Raw genomic sequence first — 20352 nt, forward strand, 5'->3', positions numbered from 1 at the left:
TAAGACCCCATGTTTGGTGGCATTTTTTTTGTCTGTCTCCTGACGCTTCCAAATGCTGCCATGCACACTCTCACTGTGTTTTTTTCTCTCTCCCCACTGCTGCTCTTTCTCCTCTTGCTGGTACCTCTCCTCTGTCCCAAAGGCCTCTCTCAAGAAAATCTACTTCATCTCTGGACCCGTTTTCCTCCTATGGTTGCGTTCTGATTTGTAACTGCCTTTCCCTTCATAACCATTTGTATCAACAGTTCCTTCACCACCATCCCCTTTCCTGCTCCCCTCCTCTGCAATTCTCCTTCAGCCCTGACACTTTCTCTAGAAACAGCCCCAGGCTATTTCTAACCTTCCTTCTCTCATCAAAGTGCTTGAAAAATCAGCTCACTTCCTTCTCTTGGCAGAGAGGCTGCCATGGGCCAGGCTGGGGATCAGGAGCTCCTGGCTGGTGATGGTGGCAGTGCCACTGAGTCACCCCCGGCCTTCAGCATGGCACTCACCCTCTCTCCTCTCCTAGCTTTAAAACAGGAGCAATTCTTGTGTGCTTACCTCACATGGATGTTGTAAAAACTTAATTACCACTTGTAAGATGGTATCTAAGGGTGAAACGTGACTTTATCTCTTGGTGTGGTAGTTGTGACCACTGCAATCTGCACTTAGTTCAGGCCCTGGCATCTGGAAGTATCTTCCACAGGCAGCTAAAGCCTTCCTTTCTCCTTGTCACAAAGGTCTCTGGGCCATAATCCTCTGACACAGAAGAGTCTCCCTGGCTGTGAGGATAACAGGGAAAAAGGCTGAATTTCCATCCATTCAAGGTCCAGCCTATGCAGCCACTATCTGATCACTCTCTCCCTATCTCTGCCCCCCTGAAATTGCTGCCAAGGCCTCTTCTGAACAAAAATCCTGCTCCTCCTCGCAAATGCCTTTTCCAACCTCATGGTTGCTTTGCTCTTCCCTTCCTCTTCAGCTGACAGGACTGGAGTTCAAGGCGCCCTCCCTGCTCCTCCTTCCTGGGTGCCCTCTCAGCCTGCCTTGACGGAGCCTTTGTCTCTTTGAGGGACAGCTCTGGTGGGAAGGGGCAGTGAAGCACATGCTGGGCAGGCAGCAGTGGTTATCCCACCACTGTCTAAGTAACAGGCCAGGTCAGGCCTTGGCATGCAGGTCCACCCACCTCAGCACCTCCTGCTAAGCTGATATTGGGGTCAGCTCAAATTTCCGGTCCTAATTACGCCACTCCCTACACACACTGAGGAAAACCATCAGCAACCTGGGCTGATTGCTGCCTCTTTCCTGGGAGGGGGCAGTTGTTTGCTGTGATGGAGGTGGCAGAATGTGCAGTGCCTGCAGAAGCTGCAGTCAGCCCTTCTGGGTGCAAGACGTGCCTTTGGGAACGGGAGACAACAAGAGAAATAAGGGCCACTTCAGATTAGGACAGTCCAAACGCAGTAGGAACAGAAAAGTTGTTTATCTTTTGTGTTCTTCACCAAAATGGTTTTCTTTGGAGTGTATTTGTCTGTATCTGAGCTCAAGGTATACTAGGAAGTGAGGATGGAGTAAGACCTGTAAGTGGAAACTGCTGCTCAGCCAGGGAGAGGCTACTAACTCTCCATAATGCATGCACTCTAAACTACATCCATAAATGTCAGGCATGATTTAATGGGCTATAAAATCCTACATCATGATGCCACTGGAACTATTGAAAATAAAAGCAGATAAATCACAGTTCTGTGCAACAAGCTGTACTTGTGTTGCTATTTTTTTCATCTACCAGGGTCTCATTGTACCATTTGCTGAGCATATACAACTCTCAGCCCTGAGTTTCCATTTCCTTCTCTATTTCTAAGCTTGAGTTTTCACAAAGCCCACTGGCTTTGCAGCTGTGTGCTCACACTGCTGTAAGCCCTGGCCCCAGAGTCTGCAGAACTGCTCAGAAAGGTGCTGAGCTTCCACAGGCTCAGTTTTCCCCTCAATACCAGGGGACACAATACCATTATGAGCAGACTGACTGCTGTTGCTCATACAATATTATTCCTCACATTAGGTTATGAGCATTAAATCTACTAGACAATTTTTATCAGGCAGGAAAACAATTTGTGTCACTCTTCTACTGCCAGTAAGACACAGAGTTACAATGACATTGATGACAGAGTGCACAGCACAACTTGGAACTGGCATGACAGCTGTAATCCTGTCACCCTGTGGAGAAAATGATGCTGAAAAACGAGGGAGGGAGGGGTGAGACTGGGAAAATATTACTAATAGAGAGGATTGGGTTTTTAGAAAAGTTTGCCTCACCTCTGCAGCTGAGGTGACTGAACTGAAGAAGTAAAATTCAACCATAGGACCTGCAAAACGTAAATCAATTTGGGCTTACCTAGCACAGAATTTGAACCCTGTCCCTTCAGTTTCTATTTTCTTTCTTTATTTTTTTTTATGTTTCACAGTAACAAAATATAGCTTGATGATTTTTCTACTTTTACCTTGAGTTACATAATATAACTTAATGCTTCTTAATTTTTCTGGTCCACATAATTTAATTACATATGAAATCAAAAGGCAGGTGGAAAGGCAAAAAGGAATAGAGAAAAATAACAGAGAAGAAAGAAGAAGGAATGAAAGAGAAGAAAGAAATTTTTTAGCATTCAAAATTTGTGGGGGAAGTTTGAAAACATGTACTTTACAAGACAAAATCTGGAGGCAGGAAATGAAATACACACACATACAATTCAAGGAATTTTCCAAAGCAATTTTTCCCCTGAAGATCTTGTGATTTTGAGGTGAGATGCAACTGACTCATTATTTTGAATTCAAGAGGCTGTAAATACTGACACACACTTCACTGTTCTGGACTGTGAAAAAAACCAATCACAAAAGTAATAGCTTTTTATGCCTGAAATTGGGAGCTGGGCATCTAGTGCTTTGCAGAATTGTCCTCCAAAATTCCTATTTTTTGGTAACCTTTTCTGCTTTCCCTTACTTACCAGCGCTTTGCAGAAATGATGAGCCCATGCCCACAGCAATTTCTCTGTGGTCCCTGCCCTGGCCAGCACAGCCCTGCCCCTGTCACTGCACGTCTGTGGTGATGCCCGGAAGTTCCTCACATATCTGCAGAGATTTAAATTCCATTTAAACAACCAGCCCTGCTGAAGTAGGTTGAGTGGGGAGATTTTGCCTGGTGCAGCCCAGCCTCTTACCCCTCTGTCCCTCAGTTTGGAAGGGTCATCTCTGTTGAGGCCCAGTAATGTCAGCAGACCCATCAAGTCACATTTAAATCTGCTCAAACACTGGAAGACAAAAATAAAACTAGTAATACAAGTGAGGCAAACAAGTGAGCACTAAATGAGTCAGTTAAGTTGTGCTGGGGAAAGATAAAGGGAAGGAAAAGATAACAGAGGAGAAGCAGTAGAATGAGTTAATGATAACTGGGGACTGGGAAGTAATGACTGGTTTGAAAACAAAAAGAGGAAAGGAAAAACCCTGCTATGAACAAAGTCTCCTTAATAAAAGTCAATGATTATTGCAAACATCTGAGGCATTGCTGTACGCTGCTGAAACCAGACAAACAGTACACACAAAAGAAGGAATGAAAACCTTGGCTTTCAGCTCGATGGAGGTAGTCAAGTGTCAAGCTCCTTTGGGAAAAAGGCTTCAACATCCTTCTGGGACATGTGAAAAAGCCCCTGGTTTAGCTGCTGAGCAAGTGCAAGTAGGAAGACACTGGGAGTCTTGTGGCTCTGAAAGAGGTCCAGGTGGCAGAGAAGAAGTGGAAGCTGCTGGGCAGCTGTGGACAGAAAATTATACGTCGTAATGAAAAGATGGTTTGTCTCCTTTTCTTCAGGGTTTGCTGTGTTTTCAGAGACAATCTTTAGACTAGAAAATACAATACCAATACAATCTAGAGCCAGATTTTTCAAACCACTACGAGAAATACTTCAGTCTGTTGATTTTCTCATCCTGCTGCTGTCCCCCAGCACAGCACCCACCTTCCCTTTCTGGGAGAGCCCTCAGCAAGGTGGGTGCTTGGCCTCACCTCACAGGCCATGGCACCTTTTGCCTGTGTTAGTGTTGCTGACATCCATCCGAACAAAAAGTTAGGGGAATTCTGGCTGGAGTGTTGATGACAGGCGGCTCTGCCAGATCATAAATCCTAACTAATGGGTCCTCCCTGGAGATAAGCTCAGCAGTAGCCTCTAGGTGAGAGGGAAAGAAACTCACTGGGAGCCTGTTCAAGGTTAAATACGAGCTAATGGACTTCCTTTCCGCTCTGTGCAATCTCCACGTGGTGCAGATCTAAAGGGGAGCTGACAGCTCCAGCAGCTTCCTCTTACTTTTAAACCAGAACCACTGTCCTGCAACCTTGGACCACCCTGCACACCAGGACATTTGGTAGCAGTTTTCTTCTCCTGCCCAGAGCAGGCAGGACCTTAAAGCTGTGTCTCTCAAGAGACACAACTAATGAGAGGAACTGCAAGAAATCAGGGCAGAGAAACAAGGGCAGAACCAAGCAGAAAAGCTGACACATGACACAGGGTTTGGCATCCTTGTTCAAAGGGTTCAAAGGTGCTCTCCAGTCACCGTGTGTAGCACCTAGCCAGCATGGCTGAGGCAAACCTGCTTCTGTTGGCAAGGCGGTGTGTTTTGTGCAGCCACATTTCCTTCCCAGCCTTCTTACAAGTTCAGTGGGATTGATTTGTGGCTGAAGAGGTGCTCCAATCGTGGCTGTGGCCTTGTTCACCATTTCTATCCTTACTTTTTCTAGTTTCCATCTGTTGAACTCACATTTAGTGGAGTATTGGAGAAAACAAACAGAATGAGCTGAGAAAGAACAGCTCTTGTAGCAGTGGGGAACAAAGTGACACGGACACCCTTATGTATCTTGAGGAAATCTCTTTATTGTAAAAACTGGCCCCTTTTTATACCTTTAATTTCAACCTGACATAACTGAAACCAAAGCGAGACTTAACAGAATTGAACAGAAAGAAGGCATCCATTGGCTGGCTCAGCTGCCATGCTGCTCTCCACATGTTCTCCCATCTAATCACCTTCCTGCTCATACCCTGTCCACACATTCCTTCAGCCATCACAATCTCACTTCCAACTGAGTTTCTTCTCACTCATAAAGGCCTCTCACCTCTCAATTAACTCCCAACCATCCAGCCTGCAGCTCTGCCTTTCCCATGGGACCTTCCCATGACCATAAGCGATAGAAACTTTAATAATTATAACTCCACATCCTACAAGCTCAGATCAGGTTGTGGTCTTGGACAGATACTTGCAACCATCCACGCCGGTTGAGATGTTTGAGGGGATGGATCACAGCCTGTACTTATAAGGGCCTTTGATCAAAGTCTGAGGAAGAGCAGCTGTCAGTGATCCCAGAAGGAAGAGATGTTGAAATTCCAGGCAGAAAACTGAAACTTGAGATGCACATCTTCACCAGAATGTCTGTTGAGAAAACCAGATTGCAATGAAACTGCAAGATGGAACACATCTGATTCAGAGCCATGTCAGGTGACAGATTCTGTACAAGCCTTTGAGGGAGCCTGGAGACAAACAAAGCTGTGATGGGACACCATGTGGGTATCCATGGGCTGAGAAAATGATGGCCAATTGAATGGGTATCAAAGAATACCAATGACATAAGTGATAAAGTGGCTGCAGGGACTGATTAATGAAAGGAGATGAAAAGAAAGGATGGTTATAACTAGGAAAATAAGTGATGCCTGTGTGTAAAACACATACAGCTGTCAAGGGGAAAAACTGTTTAGGGGAGTACACAATGTGGTTGTAACCAGAAGTAATTGGGTGAAATTGAATAAATGAAAATATAGAACAAATATCTTTCTGACCATGGGACTTTCTGGGCTGTGAAACAGACTCAGAAAGAAAGAGGTGCAAGCTCCAGTTCCTGAGGCATTTAAAAGAAAAATCATACAAGTGCTGTAAATCCTCTACCATCAGGGATGCAGAGTAGATGACCTAACAAATCTTTTCCACTTCAAATTTCTATATTTGATATTAAGAATCTCAAAAACCTCCAACTTGCCATGAGACAGAGAATAATAACCCAGCTTTCGGGGAAAGCCAGTGGTAATCTCATGCAGGTAAAAAGGCAAAATGTCATGGTGATGAAACAGAGAGGATAAGAGGGGAAAGAGAAGCAATGCTCTGTATTTGGCATTCAGTTTTGGACTCCTTGCTTTAAAAAGGACATTAAGGAGCTGTGGCATGTCCAGAGAAGGGCAACAGGGCTTGTGAAGGGTCTAGAAAATATGTCTTATGGAGAATGCCTGAGGCAGCTGGGGTTTAGTCTTGAGGAGGCTCTGGGGAGACCTCATTGCTCTCTACAACTCCCTGACAGGAGGGTGAAGGGGGCCAGTCCCTTCTGCCATGCCCTCAGTGAGAAAACGACAGGATATGGCCTTGGGCTGAGACTCAGGATTTTTAAATTTGTTATGAGAAAAAAAAAGTCACAATATGGGGGCATCAGGCCTTGGAAGGGGCTGCCCAGGGAGGTGGTGGAATCCCCATCCCTGGATGTGCTTAAATGGCATCTGGATCTGACACCAAGTGATACAGTTCAGTGATTTAGGGGATACAGCAGTGCTGGGTTGACAGTTGGACTGGATGATGTCAAAAGACTCTTCCACCCTTGATGATTCCATGACTCTGAAGAGCAACAGCTCTACTTCAGATGTTCACCTGTGCTGAGGGAAGGCAGTAAATATGAATCCTTCACTGTTGAGTTGGTCCTATATTTAAAAAGGATCACTGGTTGCTAGGCTGGGGATAGTACCGTCACTCATTTAGTTTAAGGCCAAAATGAAGCTGTAAGAGGCTGCAAAGAGCGGGTCCTGCTTTGCAGAATGGACCAAGGGGTGCCTACAGCAGTCTGCCCTATTGGCCATGCAGGTGAACCAGCCCTGCATCATGCCAGCACACTACACGAAACATGAGCTCAGCCTTGCTCTGAGAGCACCGCGGTTGGATTCCCTCTCGTTTGCCATTTTTGGTAGCACCAAATCGCTCACAGGAGCCTCCCCTATGGCAGCGCACAGAATCTTCCAGCAGCTCCAGAGGCAGCTCTGCCCTGCAGCCCTACGGGTACACAGCAGTGCCCTGCTCCCAGGCAGCTTCAGGCCTTGCAATGAAGTGGGTGCATCTAAAAACCAGCCAGGACCCCAGAAACTGCCCGTAAAATCACAGAGAGGTTTGGACCAAGAGATGGCCGAGGTGTTTTTCACTTTCCCCCTGCTCTTTTCGCTCCCATCACGAGGGCTGGGGCTATACCGTGCCGGAGCCAGACAGAACCGGGCGCTGACCCCATCGCGGATGGGAATCACACACAAGGCAGGAGTTTGTGTCCACCCGCTGCGGGTGATCCAAACACATCCCTGAAACCGCTCTGGGGTCCGAACGCAGGGCCAGGCCGGGTTCTGAGCACGGGGACCGGACCGGGCCAGACCGTGCTCTGAGCAGGGGCACCGGGCCGGGCCAGGCCGGGCTCTGAACACGGGACCGGGCCGGACAGGGCCCGGCCGGGCCGTTGGCACCTCACGGACGCCCCGTGCCCTCAGCGGTCGCGCTGCGCTGCGCGGCCAGGGCTGCCGGAGCGGCAGCGGAACAAAGCTCGCTGTGCCACCGGGGCCCGCCCGTCCCGCTGCCGGCCCCGGGACCGCCGCTCGCCGCTTAAAGGACCCGCGCGGTGTCAAACGGCCCCGGCTTGGCTATGGCGACACGGCCCGGCCCGGCCCGGCCGCGCCTTTCCAGCCTCCCCCAGCCCGGGCCGGTCCGCAGCGGCACCCAGGCCCCGGCCAGAGCCAGCCGCACGCCCGCTCCGCCCGCGGCCCGGGGGCTCTGGGCCGGCGGTGGCCGTCGCTGTCGGCGCGGCCCCTTTAAGGGGCGGTGCGGGTGCCGGGAACCCACGTCAGTTTCGGCCCCGAAACTCCGGATCAATGAGCGGCGGCGCGGGGCGGGGCGCAGCGCCCAGCCCGGCCCGGCCCCCGCTGCCGCCTTTCGGTTTCTCTCTTTTCCAGGAAGGAAAACACCGGCGGGGACCGGGGCCGCGCCCCCCCGCCCCCCACTTCCCTTCCCGCGCCCTCTTCCCGCGCGCGCGCGCGTTCATCGCCTCTCGCGCGGAGCCGCGAGCACGCGCAAGGCACACGCGCGCGGGGTGGGGGGGCGCGGGCGGCAGCAGCGAGGAGCGGCCCCGGCCCCGCGGCCCGACCCCCCCGCGCCATCCCGGCCCGCCGCGCCCGCCCCCGGCCGCCACTTCCCCTTGAGGGGACGGGCCGGGTCGGGCCGCGCCGCCGCGCCGGGAGAGGAGCGGAAAGTGGGGAAAGCCCGAGAACTTCCCGTCTGCCCGCCCGCGCCTGCCCCGTCGGGCTCCGCCGACTCCCTCCAGAGAGATGTCCGAGACTCCTGCTCAGTGTTGCATCAAGGTAAAGCCCCGTCCCTCCGCTCGGCCGGCCCCTGTCAGCGCGGGTCGGGGCGGTGGGCTCCGCCGTGCTTTGCCCAGGGTTATTTTGGTGGAAAGAACCGGTTTTCCCTCTTCTGTTTTTCACGCGGGCGGGCGGGGGTCCTTGCCCCCGTTTGCGGGCGCTCGGGCCGCGGTGCCGCGGGCTGTCAGCGCCCTGCGCCGCCCGGGGGGGACACGGCGGCGGGCCCGGCTCGGCCGGCGTGGCCCTCACGGCACGGAGCTGTGAGGGGGCCCCGGAGCCCGGCCCGGCCTCCCGCGGGCTCGGCTGCCCGCCGTCCCCGCCAGCAACTTCGTAGAAAGTTTCCTGCCGTCGGGGAGATGCAGCCGCTCCTGCTTCCGCCTGCAGTGAGTCGTGGGTCTTTCTTTCTCTCTGTCTCTTTCTCTCTGTCTTTACTCAATTTTAATATTTTCCTCCTTATCATCCGTATTACTGCTGTTTATTTTAGGGGCTGCGATTCCTGGCACCGCTTGCCGGTGGCAGGTTGGGGAGCCAGGGCTGCCCGCCCGGCCCCGCTCCGGCAGGGGCTGAGGGATGTGGGATGTGTTTCCCCCTGCCCTGGCCTGCTGGACAAGGGCTTACCCAGGGAAGTTTATCGTTTTAAGTGAAGGCGGCACGAAGCTGAGACAATGGAAACAAAATTGAGTTTCCTTTTTTGTCCAGACCCTTCCTATCTAGCAGCCCACTGCTTTCCTCTCGCCGTCCCTCACTCCCCGGTTTCGCATTTTATTTAGGAGTCGCTTTGTCTTGTTGCAAGCCAGGAATCTCCCTTCTGCTCCTGACTAACTGTGCCCAAGTAAGAAGGAGATCTTTAGTGGTTGTCTCTCCCTGCCCGGAAGAAAGAGGTGACTTCCAGACTCTCTCTGAGGGGAAGAGCCTGGAATAAACACTTATTCAGCATGATGCTCTTTTGTTTGCTTGTCCCGTGTGCGTACGGGGGAGTCTTGCCTTCTCGATGGTGGGAACACAATTTGAAAACTTCTGGGTGTGTTTTCTCTTGCTGAGTTAAATGCAATCAGGCCTGTGTCCCGTGAAGTCTCGTGGCTTAGAGTCTAGTTTGACTTTTCGTAACACAGACGGGCAAACTGGATAACGGGGTATTGTATGTGTGTTACTCTATGGTGAAATGCTAATGCAGGCAAAACGTGTTCTGTTAACTCATTGGCTCCCTAAAGATATACAAAATGAGATACAGCTGCTGTTTTTTTCTGGTAAACCCCATGGAAAGGTAGGATGTGTTCTCTGCACCAAAGAACACAAATATCATGAAAAAATGGTGTCCTATGAGCTGTATTTCCTTGTTTTCAATGTGTCATTTTGAAAATAGGAGGCTTCCTTCTGCTCTTACTGAAATCAACAACCATGCTGTTGATTTCAGGAACTGTAAAACTGGTTCTTACCCAGTGTCACTAAGGCATATTACAGAATTGTACTGTAAGAAATCAGTTTCCTAACTGGAGAGATACAAACTTTTCCTTCAGTTTTGACATTAACAAATGCCACATTTCCATTACATTTCAACAGTTACTGGAAAACTGATTTTTTTTTAAGACGTGACTGATTGTAAACATGATCTGAGTTTATTTTTTAATGTACCTTTTGTCTACATGTAGAAACTGCTGTTACTGGCTTCTCTGTTACTGGCTATTTTAGCAGTTTCAAATTTTAAAACTAAAACTTTGCAGTCAGAAATGTGAACTTCGAATGAAAGCATTTCTTCACCAGTCTAACCATTCTGGGTAGCTTTCCATTCAGCTTTTCTAACTATCATTGCTTTTTGGACACTTTTTAAACCAGGTTGTAAAGGTGATTGCGTTCAGCAGCTGGATTTAAGAGAAGCTGCTTAAATGGTAGCTGATTATGTGAATGCAGCTGATAATTTCTTCAGTATTCCAGTCTGGCTCATGGCATGGAATGTGATACTGAGGCAGGGGGAAAAGCAGCACAGAGTACCCCAGCTTCGCTGCCTTGCTCTGAAGGGTAGGCGAGTGTTGTGCTACGTGGGTGCCACAAAGTTTCACTGGCAGCCTGTGAACGGGAAGCAGTGGTGCTGGTAGGTGTGTTTTCTTGTTCTTTTCTTGGTTTGTTGTTGGTGTTCTTTCTTCCCCTTCCTCCTCCAATTCGGGACAGGGGTGCAGGCAGTCAATGCCACAGCACCTGGGCTGATGAGCACGGAAAGGTTCAGCAGAGAAGGTGAAGGCTGGTGCTTGCTTTGTGCCTGAGCTGCTCTCATCATGTTAGAGAAGTGCTCTAATCAGATTTGGGGAAACTTTGAGGAGGTGAAGTCTTGGTTTACATTTTATTACTGGTAATCAGTGTAAGCTTGCAGTAATATCTTGGACTGTGTGAAGCAGTTATCAGTATGTGTGTGTGATTGTGCATTGATGTGTGCTCGCTTTGCAGCAGGTATGTGCTGGCTGACTCCTGTGGGAGATGAAAAATACCCTGCTGATAGCCAGAGCCTGCCAGCACTTGGGTGTGTGCTGCCTGGCATGGCAGGCAGCCCCACTGTGCGCTTGTGGCAGGCAGGTTGGGCATGTGTGTAGGGTCTAAGGCTGTGGAGAGAACTCATCCTGGGGTTTAGAAGGTAAAATCTCGGGGGTGAGAGATGAGCATGAAGGTTGAGCCCTCAGTTTTTGCTACAGCTTCGGATGTCAGCGTGCTCTGCATTGACTGGGAGGCTTTGGGGTTGTGGTGAACTCCAGTCTGAGAGGGCTTGAAGGCTTTTGCCTCTGAGGTCACCTGGGAAGGGGCATCTGGTGTGGTTGTGACCGTCAGACTCTTTTTTTCAGAGATGGAGTATCCGTGTTGGTAGTAAACCTGCTCTCTGATCCTGAGCCACAGTAGTTAGCTGATGATATTGTTGTAAATAGTGCCACGGTGTTGGCACTCATTACAGTGCTGGCAAGTGATCCTCAGGGCCTCACCTCTCCTCCCACAGATGGGAGAACTGAGGCACCAGGGGAGTGTAAACATCTTGGCAAAGACATACACGGGAGCAAAAGCTCAAAGGGAGACAGACTAGCAGTTTAGACACAGATGATGATTTCTGTGATTAATTAAGGTCCATGTGGTGATAACTTCTGTTCAAAACCTCACCTGGAGCTTGCTGATTGTCAGGATCTCCTTAATTTTTTGCCTGAAGTGAATATACCTTGAGAATATCACTGTGGTGTCATACAGAGATGGAAAATACAGCAGGCAAGTGGAGGGCTCCCAAAGGGCACAGGTTAATTTGTTTATTTTTTTATAAATATGACACTTTCAGTTGCTTAGTCTGACTTACCATGTGACCATACAAGTGTGGAGTTGTGTGGGAACTAAAGCTGGGGATATGGGGGCAGATCTGCTGCTTCAGGTCTTGCAGACCAGGAGCTCTCAGAGCCCAGGGTCCCTTGTGTGCCCTGGCTGATGCTTGAGCTGAGACTCAGAATGCTTTCTGTGCTTTCTGTGGGCAGCACTGGAGGCACAGAGCCTCGCTGAAATCAGGTTTCACAGCTGTTTCAGTGCAGGTTTTATGTAGGTGCAAGCTTGGTGGATGTAGGTGCTCTCTCTTGTGCTGAGCTCAGTGGGGTGGCTGCAGGAGCCCTTCAGCACAAGATCTCATAGCTGAAGGGCTTCATAGAGTGCTCATTTTGGATTGGAGGATTTACTTTGTAATAGTTTAAAAAAAGGCAGAGGAAAGAAAAGCTGAAGGGCAAGGAATCAGTGTATTGTTTGAGTTTTCAATCTTTGTTTCCCCTGACTGGCTTACTTTTTGGATGGTGGTTTATGTCTCCTGCTACCTTATTGATGCTTTTTCTCTTTCACTGAAGGCTTCCCATGCTGAGGGACTGTTCAGCTCCTCATGGCCAGAATCTGCTGCCCTCAGCCAAGGCTGTGTATCTGCCAGTGCAGAGCATGTTCCTTAGTGTTTACTTGTGTACAGGGAGGAGGATCCTCCTTCTGTTAGTGCCAGTGACAAAGCTGTCATTAAATCCTGTGGTGGAGGATTGAGTGGTAGAAGAGCAGTGTTTGGAAGTACACACCATTTAACACCTGATTAATCACTTAACTCCTTGGCACCAAGTAAATTGAATCCCTCTGAAGCAAAATTTTACTAGCACTGCCCCAATTAAACAGTGGTCATTAGCATTCTCTGTGTCATTACAGGTGAAGTCAGTTTCCTGGGAGGCAACCCATTAAAAGAGCATCTTGAATCTGAAATGCCCCAGTGAAACAGAGTATACTTTAATGATAATTTATATGCATATTGCAGCGTGCATCCCGAAGTGCCTTGTGGAGGGAGGTGGCTAAACGGTGCTGTGCTGATAGAAATGATGATAAGAGGGACATGAAGTCTTCCACAGCGACACAGAAGCAATCTTTCTGCATTTTAGAGAAGTTATCTGAGTACTGCAGTGCTTGGGTTCCGAGTTCTTCTGACAAAAGTTCTCCTAATAAACTGCTTACTGCAGGAAAGGGAGAGAGCTGAGGTGACTGGTGGTTTTGGCCAGTAATGCAGTTTTGACCTACAGTCCAAAAACTGGCTAACTTGTTTCTGGGTTCTTTTTGCATATGTTTGTTTTGGAGTATTTTGTAGTTCACTGCCTTCAGCTGGGCATCCCCAGAGTACCAGCAGCTCAAAAGCCAGTGCTGAAATTGATCTGAAAGTGATCGCCTTGTCTTTTGCTTTCCCTATCTGTGAAACAAGCATAAAATAATAATAAATGTGCCTATGCAGGGCAGTAGCAGGGCTAAGTACTTGTGATGCAGCATGGAAACAAACAGTGTTTATTACAGAAATCAGGCACAGTGATCTGATTTGTACCTGGCTTTTTAGTTCACACAGTGCTTTGGGGACAGGGGTTTGGTGGTGGTTGTTTGGCTGTTGCTTTTTTGTGTGGGCCCCCTATTTCTGCTGAGCAGTCAGAGCAGGATCTTGGAGCTTCAGTGCGTCCTGAGGTCTGGATCAGCCACACGTGGGCAGGGTGGTGTTTCTGTGCCCACAGCCTACATGGAAGGTGGCTTTGGAGGAGGCTGGCACGCGTTGCTGCCACAGTCCTGTTCCTGGCCCGGGGCAGGAGCACCTGGCAGGGAGGGATGGCAGCCAGAGCAATCCCCACCGCCTCCCCCGAGCACCGCCCTTCCCAGGGCTCCCTGGAGCTGATGCAGAGCAGGTTCCATGCACAGTTGTTGCAGGTGTTAACTCTCCCTGGTGAGGACAGGATGATGATGAACTGCTAGCGTTGCCACAATAATTAAGTTTTGAGTTGCAGTGTGTCCCTGTGCCTCCCAAAGGAAGGAGGCTGCCTGGAGCAGCCATGGGTGGGATGTTCCTCCAGGCAGTTGTGGAACAGCCGAACCAAAGCCAGGTATGTTCAGCCTGAGCAAAGAGAGCAGACGCCAAACTTCTGTGCTTTAACAGTGGAGCTGTGCCTATTGATTCCTGCTAGTGTGGGTTATGTTTTAGGTCTACAACCCATGCCAAATTCAGACCATACTGGCTCTGATGCTGCTGACTTGTCTTCAGGCAGTGTTTTGTTGAAGCACAGAGAACTACACTCTTCATCTTCTTCTTTAGTAACATGTGGGACTCAAGCCTAGATCATAGTGACTGCTTTTGATTTTTTCTTTTATTTTCTTTCTTTTTTTTTTTTTTTTTTTTAATGCCACGGCTGGCAGGAAAATAAATGCAGAAAACTCCAGCCAAAGTTAAACTTGTTTGTGGAACATCCTGGAGTACTGATAAAGGATTTTGAAAAGGGTTAAGCTTTTCACTGATAGATAGTATCATCTGCTGTAATGCTACAAAGCTCTAAAGGAGCTGGGTACAGTGGTTAAGGAGAGCCATAAATGATTCTTCATCTAAATGAATTTCCAAAGGTTATTCCTTGTTAAACCACGTGCAGTGTCTTTGCTTCCGTGTTGTTCTTGTGTAGTTCGCAAAGACTGTCTTGGTTAGGACAGTCTGGAGAGAAAAAGGGTGTGTAGGAGATTCTCACTGCATGTTGGTGTTCTATGGAATGTATGCACATAGAAATAGATAACATTGTAAATAATTTTAAAGATGTGTATATTGCCAAGAGTAGCATTGGGTGTAACTGCAAGAGATGTGTTAATACAACTCCAAAAAAGTACTTTGGATGTGGCAACTGGATTTTACATATTTAACTATTAACAGCTGCCCAATATTAAATCCAGAGTTTGGATGTTTAATTTTAAACTAAAGTTAAATATGATTATGAATAAGGACAATGAATGATTTCTTGGGGTTTTTTTGCTTGTGTGTTTGCTTTTGTTGCAGATTTTGTTTTGGGCTTTTTCTAGCCAGCTCAAGTAGGGCTAGATCAAGAAATTGTAGATTATTTGTTTTAGGAGTTTAGTCAGGAGAAAACCAACTGGCAACTACTAAGGACTATCCTTAAACCTGATGAAATGAAGCAGAGAGTGAGGTTCTTTATATGGTTCAAATTTCAACTAAATGTAGCTGAAATGATTTTGTTCATTGTCTTCAGTGGGATCCTCCAAATCATATCTTAACAGAAACGAGGAATGTCTTCTACATGGTCTGGGATTCTGTGGAAATCTATGAACTTGGAGCTCTACTAGGTAAATAAAATGTCTAATAACAGTGCCAGAGATAGCAGTACTAAAATTCAGAGATGGATTTACCCAGATAGTAGGGCCACAACAAGGCATTCTGTAGCTGCAAACCACATTTCCTCTTTGTGTTCCTCCTTTTTTTCTTACAAAGGATTTCACATCAAGGTAGTTTCCATCATTGATGGAGCCCCATGGAGCTTTGCTGATACTCTTGGAGGTGAAATGCAGTGATCCCAGCATTTACAGCAATACTGGGGAGCCCTTCCTGACCTTCTCTAAGGTCTACATTGTGATTTCCCCCCTCTATGGCAAAACCAACAGTTTTTTTCTCCTGGTGGGTTAGAATTGGAGATAGTTGTTTTACCACATTCCCTCTTGAATGGCTTGTTCTCATCTTCCTGCTTGCCTTGTGCTTTAAAACACAGGCAAAGCCAAGCATTTTCTGACCTGGCCAAAGCTGAGCTTTGAGCTGGTAGAGTGTGAGGAACTTGAGGTTCTGGGCTGATGCGTTTTGTCACTGGAGGCTACTGAGGAAAACATTCCTCAGCAGATGGATCTTCCCTGCCACACCTGTGAGAGGCTGCTTGGATGTTTCCGGCAGGCACCGCTGTGAAAGACTGGCTGTAACCTAAAGCCTGCAGAGCAAAGGAGGTGGTGCTGATGGGCCATTGTCACCTGTGCCACTGCCCTTCTCCTGTCATGGTCCCAGCAGGGTCACTCCAGCTCCATGGGCACGGCTCCCTGCAGTTCAGAGCACCACTGCTGGCTTGGGCAGCCTGCTGGGGACACGTGCAGGTGTTGGATGCCCTTGCCATGCTGGCTGCACACCTGAGTGGCAGACCCACCATCTCCCTGGAGGTGAGGACATGAAGGGCTGGGCTGCTTTCACAGAGGGATGAGGATGCACTCAGTGCTGCCAGGGGTTCCAGGAAGGGCACCAGCTTGCAGGAACAGGAGTGTTGATGGCTATGGATTCCATTCTCAGTTGGCAGGCTGAGTGGTTGTGTCACTGACTCGTGACTTGAGCAAATGTGCTCTCTGGACGAGGACCTGGGGAAGACTGTTGGAGCAGCTTCCAGGAGAAGGTGATGGGATGTAAAATGTTTCATGGCTTGTGGTGTGAGATATGTATCACCCATTGTACAGTAAACACTGGGCACAAATACACTGGAGATGCTGTCCCAGCAAACTGCCTCACAGCAGCTGAGTCATCAGAGCCATCCATGACTGACCGTGTACTGGCCTCTATTACCTCCCAGTGGGGACAAATTACAACCTCAAAGTGAGAGGAGAGTGAATTAATCGTGTGTGCAGAGCCAATTAGCACAGCCAAGTGAACTGTGTTGACAGGCAGTGGCTGCAGGCTTGGGGGAGTGGGCAGAAAGTGCAGGGATGGGGGTTTTCCTTGGTAGTTTTGAGTGGGGCACTTCCAAAACTTTCTGCTTAACAGAAGCACCAAGGTCTCTTTGAGATGTTCAGTGCTGTTTGCTGATAGACCTCCCAGAACTGGTCTGGCACCTGGGATCATATTTTTGGAAATGGTTTGGTTAGTGAATGCAAGAGAAAGCTGAGCTCAGTTTTTGATTTGGGGTGAAATAGGCAAAAAACCCCCCAACATAGTGGGAAAGCAGCAGGGAGTAAAATAGAAATTATCTGTATACTGCAGTTTGAATCTGTTCTGTTTATCAGTTCTGATTGCAGTGTGCCTTTCTGACTACTGGGAAATGCACAGAAATGTGCAGTGGAGTTGCCTGGGGAAGCTTCTATAGGAAGACAGTCTGCAGTGCCTAGGACTTTTTGGCTTGGAAAGGAGACTGCTGAGGGAGATCTAATAGAAAATTGTAAAATTGCACAGCAGTGTAGGAAGGAGAGCAACTCCTGCTAGTTCATAGTTAAGAGCAGGCAATGACCTTACTAGCCAGGGAGATTAAAACAAGTGGTTCTTCCATCTGTGGAGCTTTGGAGCTCACTGCTGCAGGGTGGTGTGGAGGCTAAAAGTGCAAATAGATTTAAAAAAGAGGGTGGATGAACATGAGGAAGATACTAAGACTTAACAGCCTGTGTGTGGGGAAAGTTAGTTTTTTTTTCTGTGTGCTAAACCTTTCCCAAAACAGAGACTTCTTTGGGGATAAGATCATAGGCTTGCTCTGATGCTGTGTAGGAATTCAGATGCTTCCATATAAAATTTTGTACTCTGGAAGGATGGTCTTAAATACACTTCTCCTTCAGGCTCTCTTCTATGAATCAAGACTGCCCCAGCGGTCTTGATTTCCAGAAGTCTAGTTAATTGTTAGTGAGAAGAGAGCTAAGGAAGAGTTGGTGTCTGTGACTCAGAGACTCATGAAGTCAAGGTTGCTTGGACTAGCAAGAGATTGGCTTTCCTTCTGTATTTACCCAGATTCAGATGCCAGAAGGGAAAACTTTGAGGGAGTGCACAAAATTAAAATTACAGCTCAGGATTTGAAAAAGTTTTCTGGTTTTGGGGAAGAGACAGTTGATTGTTTCTAAGAACCAAATGTGGGTTACCCATGCTTTTCAGAGGTCTCCTAATTACCATTATCACCCTTGTGAAATGGGTTGCTGAGGCATTAACTCCTTTGCACGGGTGTGACAAATGGGGTCCCAACTGGAGCTTGTAGCAATGGGCATCAGAGCTGCTGCTCTCACTGGCCAAATGCTGCAAACACTCACTCAGCTGTGTCACTTGCTAAGGAATGCTGTCATTTGTACAGACTTTGCATCATGCTTTGACTGTGTTTGTTTCTGGTGGGTGGTTTTTTTGTTTGTTTTTAAATGGCAAACAGAAGAATGGCTATACAGAATCAATTCTGGTATTATTTTGCATATGTAGTTTTTAGGTATTTTCCTAAAGAGAGTGTTGGATGGCCATTAAAACGTATTGATGTGCAGCTAAAAATGGCTTTTAACCTAAATTTAGTTCTCCCCTCTGTTAATCTATACAATGTCCACAAATATCTATTTAAGTAATTGGATAGTCTCATAAAGATTTAGTTAGGTTTTTATTTTGGCAAATAACAAATTACTTTATTTGCTGAATGATTGATTTTTTTGGTAATAATTTTGCATGTTGTTATGATTTGCTTTGCAGTGAAATGTAATTGCAAGTGCAGTGTCCAGCATCAAAATCTGAGCATTAAAAGTAGTTCTTAAGAAGAAAGAAAGGTTTAAAATTGATGAAATGGAAGTATCTGGTACATTTTCAAGTGGATATTATGGAATAACAAGTTTTTTTCTTAAGCACATGAATTTTCATTTTTTTAATTGCACTGATTGTTTTCTGCCATGTTGATTTAGTATTAGTAGATTTTGTACCCTCACCTCTCACCTTTTGTTGACTGGAGGAAGGAAACAAGCTTTCTGTTTCTGCAGCATAAAGCATTTCCCAGCTTTGGGTGATCTAGTCATTGTAATGAACTAATTGCCTGAACTGAAAGAAGAAAATCTTCTCTCCATATCTGTTACCAGAAGCTTTGCTCTTTGACAGGCTCAGGCTCTAGAGGTAGAACAGTGGATCCCACTTATTGGAATGTGCTTTGGCACTAAGTATTGTGCTTGGAGTTTATCTTTGAAATTATTTTCTGCTATTGTTGTTATACCTGGATATCAATGCACTCTAGCTTCACATTTCTTAGTTTGTATTAAATAAAAAAACCCCAAATCCCTTAAAATTTAAGTTTTTCAAGGAAGTGGCCTGGAAAAATTGTACATGTTGAGACACAATGCCTTGAATGCAGTGCCAGTCAGAATATTTTTCTCTCCTCTGCCTGTTGCCCTCTAATTGTGTTTTCATGTAATGCTTTAGTGGTGAGCTCCATCTTCAGCCACAGAGTGCTGCAGCAGTGGAAATCAGCTGATGTGAGAGATTCCTCCAGTTTGGCCTCCAGGTTTGGCTTTGCAAGCAGGAAGGGGAGCCGTGGGAGCTGCAGAACAGGCTGCTGGTTCCAGCTGACCCAAACCCCTTATGGCAGCAGTGTTCTTGCGAGGAAAAGGCTCAGAAGAAACAGGTTTAGCTCATGTCCTGTAGTAGGGGTGTGACACCCAAAAGTCTCCTTTATCTCCATGTTTGTGTTGTCCCTCCCCCTGAGGGAGGGAGCCAGGACTGTCCTGTCTCACAGATGGCAGCAGTGTGGCATCACGGAGTCCCTTGGTGCCCGTGGGCTGCAGCTCAGTGACCCAGTGCTCCACCACAGGGGTGTCCCAGCCCTTTGCCTGCAGGGTCCCCCCTCCCTGCTGGCTGGGCAGGTGATGCTCTGCTCCTCCATCGCTCCTGCTGGCTCTTCCTGCTTGGGGTGACAACCTCACGGCCTGGCTGCATGTCCCCAGGAGGGGAAGGCTGATGTCACCGTCACTTCATCAAGTGGAGTTATAAGGTGAACCTAAATACTGATGAAAGAGAGGTCTGTTTTCCTTCAGTCTAGACTGGGGTTTCATAATTCCCTGTTTCCCATCACTGGTCCACAGAGCACCCTGTCATATGAAAAATACCTGTTCAGCTCTGTAGGCTTCAGCCTCCTTTTTGTTGAACAAGTGGAGAAGTCTTTTCTCAAGTAACAACTGAGATTCTCTAATTTTCTTAGCCTCAATTAAAAGATGAGCATAGGTAGACCCAGGTTGTTGGCACAGCAGTGAGGAAAGTGTAGCCCCTTCCATGATTTGCCTACTGAGGACACTGAATGCTGGCCTGGAGTGAGGTTTAGAGCATAATTACATTTAAACATTACAGTGAGTCTATGCATATTTAAATCTTCATCTTCTAAAGAGGAAAAAACCAGCAAACCCCAAAATAAATTAAGGGATCTAATAGAGTAGAGTAGAGTTGGCTGGAGTGCTAGCTTTTGGGGATGGAGAAAGTACTGTTTTTGAGTTGGTCTCTACATAACACCTGAGAAACAGAGCCACTTTTCACTGACTGGTCCTCAAAATACTTTTAATCAAATTACTTGCTAAAAAAACAAACAAACAAACAAAAAAAAGTGGTTTAGTTGGTATCTATGCTTCTGGAAATAAATACATCTACTTGAAAAACAGACATTTTTGTTCAGAATTTGTCCCTGTGGATTTTCTGAGAAAACTTACCACAGTCTTCCAAGTTCCAACACACTGCTCACCTGCACGTTTTTGTAGCCACATGTTGATGGTGAGAGCCCAGGTGGGCTGTCCTGCACTTCAGGGCTGGAATTTCTCTCCTGATTTGCAGTGAAGTTCCCAGGCTGTGCTGCTCTCAGCCCATCCACCCTCACAGCCAGACACACAGGAATTTAAAAATCTTCTGTGGCAC

The 20352-nt window shown here is 47.6% G+C and overlaps 1 protein-coding gene across 2 annotated transcripts in view; it reads left to right on the plus strand.

Moving 5' to 3' along the window:
* The first annotated feature begins 8314 nt into the window (after positions 1 to 8314).
* ETV6 (ETS variant transcription factor 6) overlaps positions 8315 to 20352 on the plus strand; it is a 121029-nt gene continuing 108991 nt past the window's right edge. For both annotated transcript variants that reach the window (XM_054282009.1, XM_054282010.1), the window contains exon 1: positions 8315 to 8432. In XM_054282009.1, the coding sequence (XP_054137984.1) occupies positions 8400 to 8432 (33 nt within the window). In that variant the 5' untranslated portion in view covers positions 8315 to 8399. The remainder of the gene's footprint in view (positions 8433 to 20352) is intronic.

Source organism: Melozone crissalis, unplaced genomic scaffold (genome assembly GCF_028551555.1).
Source record: "Melozone crissalis strain CALT ecotype California unplaced genomic scaffold, PUWL_Pcris_2 ptg000033l_1, whole genome shotgun sequence".
Lineage (NCBI taxonomy): Eukaryota > Metazoa > Chordata > Aves > Passeriformes > Passerellidae > Melozone > Melozone crissalis.